The sequence below is a fragment of the Pinus tabuliformis genome, chromosome 1_2 (genome assembly GCF_031772625.1).
Source record: "Pinus tabuliformis cultivar Carrire ecotype Pingquan chromosome 1_2, CPIR1, whole genome shotgun sequence".
NCBI classification, from domain to species: domain Eukaryota; kingdom Viridiplantae; phylum Streptophyta; class Pinopsida; order Pinales; family Pinaceae; genus Pinus; species Pinus tabuliformis.
Genome location: NC_142298.1, coordinates 444,269,198 through 444,279,498, shown reverse-complemented (window position 1 = coordinate 444,279,498; position 10,301 = coordinate 444,269,198). Strand labels below are relative to the sequence as shown.

The 10,301-nt window shown below is 39.5% G+C and overlaps 1 protein-coding gene across 1 annotated transcript; it reads left to right on the top strand.

The window, feature by feature from the left end:
• The first annotated feature begins 358 nt into the window (after positions 1-358).
• On the top strand, positions 359-4,848 carry LOC149206268 (ABC transporter G family member 43-like). The gene is made up of 3 exons (XM_089397638.1): positions 359-577; positions 957-1,247; positions 4,705-4,848. Exons 1-3 carry the CDS (start codon positions 359-361, stop codon positions 4,846-4,848), a joined length of 654 nt encoding a protein of 217 aa, XP_089253764.1.
• Positions 4,849-10,301: the final 5,453 nt, after the last annotated feature.

The following is a 10,301-nucleotide window of genomic DNA, read 5'->3' as shown; positions in this document are numbered from 1 at the left end:
GCTAAAGCTATGCAAAATAACATGAAAAAGCATCTTTTACCTTAACCTTAAGCATTGCTTAAAGCTAGTTGTTCTTTATTACGCCGTAAGGCGTTCCCTCTGAAATAAACTTTGCTCTCTGCCTACGTGTCATTACTTTGCACCATTAGATGATATGTTAGACGATTGAGAAAAGCTAAACCGTTCGATGACTAGAAAATAGTTACGAATTCATTGGAACCTAGTATTCGATTTGCATAGGTAAAAACCCTGCGAACTCCAGCAGCAAGCTCTTCAATCTGGTTGTCGAAAAGGGGATACTGAAGGAAGAGGAAGCAAGAAAGTATTTTCAGCGGTCGATTTCTTCCACAGCCGGAGCATGGGCGTGTGTCACCAAGATTTGAAGCCAGAGAACCTGTTATTAGACGAAAATGGCGATATGAAAGTCACCAATGGAGCCAAGGCCGACATCTGGTCGTGCAGAGGCATACTGTTCGTGCTCCTGGTGGGCTACCTGCCGTTCCAGGATTTGAATCTGACAGTGATGTATAAGAATTTCAAATGCATGCCCTGGTTTTCCTCTGAAGTTCGGCGTCTGGTTATCCGGCTGCTAGACCCTAACCCTCTCTGAGGAGGATCACCGTTCTGCAGCTCATGGAGGTTTCTTGGTTCTGCTGGGGCTTCAAGCGTACGTAGGCCGACAATGATCTCTGGATTCCCCAAGAAGCGAGAAACATTTGCTCGCATCTTAGGGTATTGTGAATAAAATGATATCCACTCTCCAAATGTCACAGTCTTTGAATCACTCATGTATTCTGCATGGCTCCGTCTTCCTTGCGAGGTTGACGAGAAAACTAGAATGGTTGTTCTAAATTTCCCCCCCTTGCATGCAGTTCTTCAGACTGAAGATCTTTCTTATTAATGAGACTCTACAAGCAACTTTTACTCACATATTTTTGATGTTACAATAAGTGCAGATGTTTGTGACAGAAGTCATGGAGCTCGTAGAGCTCACTCCTCTGAGAGATGCTCTTGTAGGGCTTCCTGGAGTGACAGGTCTTTCTACAGAGCAAAGGAAGAGACTTTCCATAGCAGTTGAACTAGTTTCCAACCCTTCTATAATCTTCATGGATGAGCCAACTTCAGGACTAGATGCCCGTGCTGCAGCAATTGTTATGCGTATTGTTCGCAACACAGTCAATACAGGTCGAACTGTTGTTTGTACCATCCATCAGCCCAACATTGATATCTTTGAAGCTTTTGATGAGGTGAATTCAAACACTTTCATGATCAATCTATGCAATGTGAAACAAAAGGCCTACTCTATGTTTCTTTGCTTGGCTTAACAACAAATGAAGGGTTGCAAAGGGCTCGAACAAGTCAGGGAATAATTGCTAAATTTTCAGTTTTATTGGTTTGCTAAACTACAGCTCTTTTTATAATCATAAAACTTATTTCCTTCAATTTTGTCCGATTCTTGGTTGTTTGGCCAGGTCATTCCAGAAATACCATAGATTAGCGAAGGATACAATCCAGCGACATGGGCGCCGGAAGTGAGTTCCATAGCTATTGAGGAAAAACTTGGTGTAGAGTTTGCTGAGTCTACAGAAAATTGGCACTCTATGAGTATGTCTAACATAATTGTATGAATTTTTTTCAGAACTTTGAGCTTTTTTTATTGTGTATCTCTAATTTTGTTACCCTATCTTTAGTTACATTATTTCTCCCAAGAAACTGTAATTTTTTTAAAGCCCTATTTGACAGTTATGTTGTTCTATTTTCAGATGGAATCAAGCCCTTATTCAAGAGCTAAGCACCCCTGCTCTTGGCTCGTAGAATCTGAGTTTTCCAACACAATATGCATGGTCCTTCAAGGTTTAGTGCGTGGCATGCCTTTGGAAGCAATAATTTCTCCCAAGAAACTGTAATTTTTTTAAAGCCCTATTTGACAATTATGTTGTTCTGTTTTGAGATGGAATCAAGCCCTTATTCAAGAGCTAAGCACCCCTGCTCCTGGCTCGCAGGATCTGAGTTTTCCAACACAGTATGCACGGTCCTTCAAGGTTCAGTGTGTGGCATGCCTTTGGAAGCAACATTGGTCATATTGGAGGAATCCACACTATAATGTTGTGTGATTTTTCTTCACTGCAGTCATTTCCCTATTGTTTGGGACCATGTTTTGGGACCTTGGAACAGAGGCTGGACACTCTCTTGACAGGCATAGCAGACTTATTTACAAAACTGGTCCTGCCTCACTTTGACATTTTATTTTCTCTATCATTGATTAGTTTATTGTCTATTACATATTTGAGTCAATAGAGTGGCTTAACATATTGAGAAATCAAAGCATTATATGGTATCTGCATTCACATTTTTTATTTGATTTTGTGAGCTTAGATCTGTACTACAAAAAAAACAATTTACCCATTGTCAATTTGGTCAACTGATTCAAACATTTCGATTTCTGGCACTTCTGCAGATTCACATTCTTCCAAATGATAGCCTTTTCATTTGAAGACCTTGTTTGACTCTCTTTCTCTGGAAGAGCGAGCAGGTTAGCAGGGCAATTTTGGTTTCAAAGAAAGGCAATTTCCTGTACCGAACAGGTTGTTTAGGAGTGTTCATCAATATGTAAGGGTAAGGTATGAATGGGGAGGTTACAATACAATATGCCACATTGAGGAATTTGTCAGAGTGAAATGCAATTAGGTCGTTCCTTCAATAGACAACGAAGTGAGAAACTTGAATGAACTACATAACTTCTCTGTAACACATTCTCTCAGACAACTGAGTGAGAGACATTAGAAAACCTTTGTGCTGATCTTGAATTAGGCTCAAAAGCACTGTTTTTGGTTTTTCTTGAAAGAAAAGATGAAAAGATTGAACTATAAAGATTGCAATCTATAAAAGTATATAACCTATTCACATCCAAATCTTTGAAAATATATGATAAAAACAGGCACTATTCTTTCATAGATTTAATAATTTTTTCAGTCATGTTTACTTGTTAGAGAGGAGAGATAATCTAACCTCTGAAGACAATTCTACACCTGCTAGAGAATTCAGTGTCACTCATGTCTCGACACAATAGAAGAAAGGAATGATCCTTCCTTTCAGGCCATTTTCGATGGCTTTTGAGAACATAAACTATTATGTTAACATGCCACCGATATGTGTATCTATGAATCGTTCAATTGAAATGGTAATCTGCGAGTAGTTTGACATACCTGGGTTCTCTTCAATGGAATATCTGGAAATAATGTTTAGTTTCGTAATAGGAGATGAAAAGTGAAGGGTTGGGTCAAGACAGGCTACAACTCCTTTCTAATGTAAGTGGATCCTTTAGACCAGGGGTACTTAGAGCCTTGATGGGAGTTAGTGGTGCTGGAAAAACTACCCTAATGGATGTCTTAGCACTTTCGCAGATTCAAATTCTTCCAAATGATATCTTTTTCATTTGAAGACCTTGTTTGACTCTCTTTCTCTCGAAGAGGGAGCAAGTTAGCAGGGAAATGTTGGTTTCAAAGAAAGGCAATTTCCTGTACTGAACCGGTTGGTTAGGATCATTCATCAATATTGCTTCCTCGTTGTGGAAGGTCAGGTCAGGGTAAGGTAGTTTGACATACCTGGGTTCTCTTCAATGGAATATTTGGAAATAATGTTTAGTTTCGTAACAGGAGATGAAAAGTGAAGGGTTGGGTCAAGACAAGCTACAACGCCTTTCCAATGTAAGTGGATCCTTTAGACCAGGGGTACTTAGAGCCTTGATGGGAGTTAGTGGTGCTGGAAAAACTACCCTAATGGATGTCTTAGCACTTTCGCAGATTCAAATTCTTCCAAATGATAGATTTTTCATTTGAAGACCTTGTTTGACTCTCTTTCTCTCGAGGAGGGAGCAAGTTAGCAGGGAAATGTTGGTTTCAAAGAAAGGCAATTTCCTGTACTGAATAGGTTGGTTAGGATCATTCATCAATATTGATTCCCCGTTGTGGAAGGTCAGGTTAGGGTAAGGTAAGGGTAAGGTATATCCCATAATGAAAATATATGCTCTTATATCCTTCCATGTCTTGGTGTGAACCCATACCTTGCCTTACCTTTAATGAGGATATTTTGGAACTTGAATCTGAAAGGAAATCAAGGACACCAGTTGAAATCACAAAGCTAAATTCAAGAACTTCGTTTAACTACATCAAGATGCCTGCAAATGATGAAATCATAAGCCTCACTAGAAAATTTTGAACCTGAATTTGGAAGTCATGCGATGGTGGTAGGTAAAATGCCAAAGGCAGATTCAAGGACAATATTTAGAAGCAGTCCAGACATTCTTTATGTGGGGGAGTTAACGGTCACATTGCCAAACATTTCCACTGTAGCCTCTGCAGAAAACTTTAAGGTGGATATTTTGGAACCTAAACCTGGATGTCAAGAAAGGATGGTAGGTGAAATGGAAAAGGTGGATTTAGGGACTTCATTTAAATGCTTGAAGATGATTGCATATGAAAAAATCAATAGAAGTGGGGAATCTCCAAGGGAAATGAATGACAAAAGGCCTACTCTATGTTTCTTTGCTTGGCTTAACAACAAATGAAGGGTTGCAAAGGGCTCAAACAAGTCAGGGAATAATTGCTAAATTTTCAGTTTTATTGGTTTGCTAAACTACAGCTCTTTTTATAATCATAAAACTTATTTCCTTCAATTTTGTCCGATTCTTGGTTGTTTGGCCAGGCTGTTCCAGAAATACCACAGATTAGCGAAGGATACAATCCAGCGACATGGGCACTGGAAGTGAGTTCCATAGCTGTTGAGGAAAAACTTGGTGTAGAGTTTGCTGAGATCTACAGAAAATTAGCACTCTATGAGTATGTCTAACATAATTGTAGGAATTTGTTTCAGAACTTTGAGCTTTTTTTATTGTGCATCTCTAATTTTGTTACCCTATCTTTAGTTACATAATTTCTCCCAAGAAACTGTAAAAATTTTTAAAGCCCTATTTGACAGTTATGTTGTTCTATTTTCAGATGGAATCAAGACCTTATTCAAGAGCTAAGCACCCCTACTCTTGGCTCGTAGAATTTGAGTTTTCCAACACAATATGCACGGTCCTTCAAGGTTTAGTGTGTGGCATGCCTTTGGAAGCAATAATTTCTCCCAAGAAACTGTAATTTTTTTAAAGCCCTATTTGAAAATTATGTTGTTCTGTTTTGAGATGGAATCAAGCCCTTATTCAAGAGCTAAGCACCCCTGCACCTGGCTCGCAGGATCTGAGTTTTCCAACACAGTATGCACGATCCTTCAAGGTTCAGTGCGTGGCATGCCTTTGGAAGCAACATTGGTCATATTGGAGGAATCCACACTATAGTGTTGTGCGATTTTTATTCACTACAGTCGTTGCCCTACTGTTTGGCACTGTCTTTTGGGACCTTGGAACAAAGAGGCTGGACACTCTCTTGACAGGCATAGCAGACTTATTTGCAAAACTAGTCCCGCCTCACTTTGACACTTTATTTTCTCTATCATTGATTAGTTTATTGTCTATTACATATTTGAGTCAACATAGTGACTTAGCATAATGAGAAATCAAAGCATTATATGGTATTTGCATTCACATTTTTTATTTGATCGCGTGAGCTTAGATCTGTACTACAAAAAAAACAATTTACCCATTGTCAATTTGGTCAGCTGATTCAAGCATTTCGATTTCTGGCACTTCTGCAGATTCACATTCTTCCCAATGATAGCCTTTTCATTTGAAGACCTTGTTTGACTTTATTTCTCTTGAAGAGCGAGTAGGTTAGGAGGCCAATTTTGGTTTCAGAGAAAGGAAATTTCCTGTACCGAATAGGTTGTTTAGGAGTGTTCATCAATATGTAAGGGTAAGGTATGAATGGGGAAGTTACAATACGATATGCCACATTGAGGAATTTGTCAGAGTGAAATGCAATTAGGTCATTCCTTCAATAGACAACGAAGTGAGAAACTTGAATGAACTACATAACTTCTCTGTAACACATTCTCTCAGACAACTGAGTGAGAGACATTAGAAAACCTTTGTGCTGATCTTGAATTAGGCTCAAAAGCATTGTTTTTGGTTTTTCTTGAAAGAAAGGATGAAAATATTGAACTATAAAGATTGCAATCTATAAAATAACCTACTCACATCCAAATATTTGAAAGTATATGATAAAAACAGGCACTATTCTTTCATAGATTTAATAATTTTTTCAGTCATGTTTACTTGTTAGAGAGGAGAGATAATCTAACCTCTGAAGACAATTCTACACCTGGTAGAGAATTCGGTGTCACTCATGTCTTGACACAATAGAAGAAAGGAATGGCCCTTCCTTTCAGGCCATTGCCGATGGCTTTTGAGAACATAAACTATTATGTTAACATGCCACCGATATGTGTATCTATAAATCGTTCAATTGAATTGGTAATCTGCGAGTAGTTTGACATTCCTAGTTAAGAGGAAATGTATTAAGTGAAGAATTTTGATTACAATGTTGCTTTAGTATTGATAGATTTTGTCAAGAATTTTGATAGATTTTGAATAACGTTTTGATAAGATTAAATAAAGTTGTTTTTTAACAATGCTAGGATACAATATACTTAATTGGAGAAAGTTTTAGGGTGATCATATTTACTTTAAGGATAGACTTTATTGAATCTAAAATATAAGATTTAAGATTTGAAGAAATTTTATAAGAATGATTAGTGTTTTGTTCAAAGATGTTTCTACTCATTTGGAAAGTTAATGACAAGTTATTGATAATGTTTATCTTCAAAGTTCAATCAAACAATGATGTCTTCTTATTTTAGTGTTTTGTTTGAGGAACCAATTGTGCCACTTATCATTGACTTCTTAAATGATATTTTCATGAACAATGATTATGATGCCAATATCATCATGGTCAAATAAAAAATAGAATGGGGATTTCACAATTGTGAGGAACTAATTGTGCCACTTATCATTGACTTCCTAAATAATATTCTCACAAAAAGAATTATGATGCAAATATCATCATGCTCAAACAACAACTACAATGGAGAATTTCATAAGTGGGGAGAAATTTAAAACTATTATCCATTGCATTGTGAATTAAGGTGATATGAGATTACTTTGTTATGAAATATTTTATTTAAATCATTTACTTATAAAGGTTCCAAAATCTTAATGAAGAGCATTTTCATAAATCCTTCACTTTGACCCTGAAACATAACATATGATTAAAAAGAAACACCAATAAAGAAACAAAATTGCATAAAATTTTGACTTCTTTCTTCTATGCTATTGTTTCTTATGTTGTTGCCTTACGGCATTTCCTTTGCAACATGTGGTGCAAATGCTAGTTTAATTATCATGCCAACAAAACTAAACGGATTAGTACGAGACGAGTGCAATGGTTGTTACAGCAAGGTTCATGTGAAAGGTTTGTTTGATGTCTGATAGAGCAGTCGACACAGATGAGACATCATTAACAACATATACAACACATTTCCATTAATAGATTATGCATTACAAAAAATGAATCAGTTCAGATGTAGAACACATGGTTAAAGCAACATGCATTACAAGTGTTAAAGATCAGTCTTACAACAAATACAATACATGTGTGAAAACGTGCTGGCCTGTTGTCAGGATTTTGAATTAAGCAAAAGTTCCAAGACACATCGTTACACCATACATCACTAAACCCGTCAGCGGGGCGTTAGAGCCACTACTTACTCCTCAAAGAAAAGATTACAGACTCTCTTGGCTATGTGGGAGGAGCTGAGGTGAAAATTCCTTTCATGTACAAATGAAGGGGGCATTTATAGCCAAGGGTGAAATTGACCCTTGTGGTAGTTCGACTACCTTCATGACCATTCGACTTCCATGACTTTCCGACTTACATGACTCTATGTTCAACAAGTGGGTCTCTTGGACTTCCACATTACATCACATTGATTGACAACAAGCCCATAGTGGAGATGTGGGCAACATGACTCATGACTTGACATGACAATGCTGGTACATTCGTGCTGTTGTTGGAGTGCATGTCGAGCTAGAGTGCTGCTGAGTGATGGATGTCTTCATGGTGTATCATAGCTTCACCTCCACATGGCGAAGTGTGCGAAGTCTTCGATGGTCCTTGGTTCACTTGATGAAGCTTTAACATGTTGTTTTTTCTTTCATGTTGGAAGGCTTGACAGGCTCACTTGTTCGCAAAGGTGCATGTTTGTCACGCTCGTCCCCTTCGCATGATTCGTTCATTCGTTCATTGGTGAATTGTCCATCTACATGTGCTCCCTTTGTTCATCTCGTTCGTCATCTTGACATGTTTGTTGGTGTACCTGTACATGCAGTCACTCATGACGAGACGACATCAAATCCAAAACCTCCTAGTCTACCATGACACATGATCATTCGGATGTGGGTGACTGGGAGAGGCAGCAGGGCTATGATGCGGGATGATGGCTCCGGGCAACTGTTGATGAAAACTGTGCAAGAGTCACTGAGGGACGGGGATAGACAATCTAAGTCGACAGTGATTGTCTGCAAGGTTTGGCTCGGCTGGGAGGCAAAATTGTGCAAATTTTGGGAGGGATAGTCTGGGCTGTAGGAGGGAAATACAAGCATGCTTTGTGCATTTTCCAGAACGAACAGTCAGTAGGGTTTGGACAACCATATTTGCGCAATTTTCTGGAGGAACAGGTTGGACTGGATGAAGGGTCAGTAGGCAGGGATTGCACAATTTTTCCAGGGAACTACCCGAGATACTTGCAACCAGAACTGTGCAATTCCCAAAGGGAACTGCTAGTTGGCTGTTGGGGTCACTGGCAGCCATACTTGTGAAATTCCCAGAGGGAACTGCTAGTTGGCTGTTGGGGTCACTGGTAACCAGACTTGCACAATTCCCAGAGGGAACTTCCAGTTGGCTGCTGGGGTCACTGGCAGCCAGAATTGCACAATTCCAAGAGGGAACTGCCAGTTGGCTGCTGGGGTCACTGGTAGCAGAAACTGTGTGATTCTTGGAGGGAACAGGCAATCTGCTGGGGAGCTACTGGTTGGGAAAACTGCACTAAGGTCGGAAGGCCGGCCTAATGATCATCTCTACGTAATTTCTGAGCTGAGCTGACTGATGGGCTACGGGAGCCTTGCTCATGAGCACTGCACAATTTCTGAGATGAACAACTGATTGACTGTCCGGGTGGCCAGCATGAGTGCTGCTTGAGTTGCTTGCGGGCAATGTTGCTTGAAGTAACTAACTTGGCGCTTCTGTGATGTTCTGGTTAATAGTCGATCAAGTCGAAAGCAGGGTGATGGTCTGGCTGTTAGTGAGGAGTCTAGTCGTCAGAACTTCAACAAAAATGACTAAGTGTGTGAACATTAGAAAGATGCATAGGTGATCATATGAACACACACTCGCATGACTTGATGACGAAACGACTGAAATATCCAAACACATGTTCAACATGACTGACCGATGGTGCAAGCGATGAGCGCGACACTTGTGATTGATCGTTCATGATCGAGACAACGCTTGCACTACAATGAATGTGATTCCGTGTGTGAGTGTGACAGATGCCTTCACGGGGAACACAAAAAACACATATGAAGCAAGGCTTTGAGCATAACCAGAACACGGTTGCAAGCATGATTTAGACATCAAAATGCAAAGACTTGAGCGCAATAAACAAGCAAGGCGAATGTAAAGACTCACACTAGCTCACGGAGTGAACCCAGGTGTGTGCAGTCATCAAGTGAAAATCTTCAAGGGAGGCTCCGAAATTGGTGTAGGCCAAAATTTTGGAGGGTGGTTGTAGCCGCTACAACACTTGGCGACACACTGGTAGAACTCCAGCTTCTCTGTTTCAGTTCATGCTAGCACAGGGCCTTGGTCTTTCGGGGAGTATTGAATCATTGTGCAGGTTACTTCAATTTCTCCACTTACCCCATGGACATACATGGTTCACCCTTTGTCAACTCAGTCAAACACAATCAAAAGTTCAGCTTAGATCTCAGTGTTTTGAATTCGAGAAGGGTAGTTTAGCTCGTGAGTTGAAGATTTTTAGAGTATAAGTTTTCATCTCTGGTGTTGCTCTATTGTGAGTAGGCCTAGACAGTACCTTGATGGAGTCACGCATGAACACATACATTTCTTCATTTCCAGTGAGCCTGGTCAGTACCCTGGTGGAGTTGCATGCTTCGCTTCTTTGCGCATGAATCCTTTCTCTTCTTTTGTCTTTGTATTTTTAAGAGAACTATGCATAGGCACTTATTTGTTTTTGGGGCGGAAGAGGGATCCCAACTTATTGAGAGCATAAGAGGTTGTTCTTTC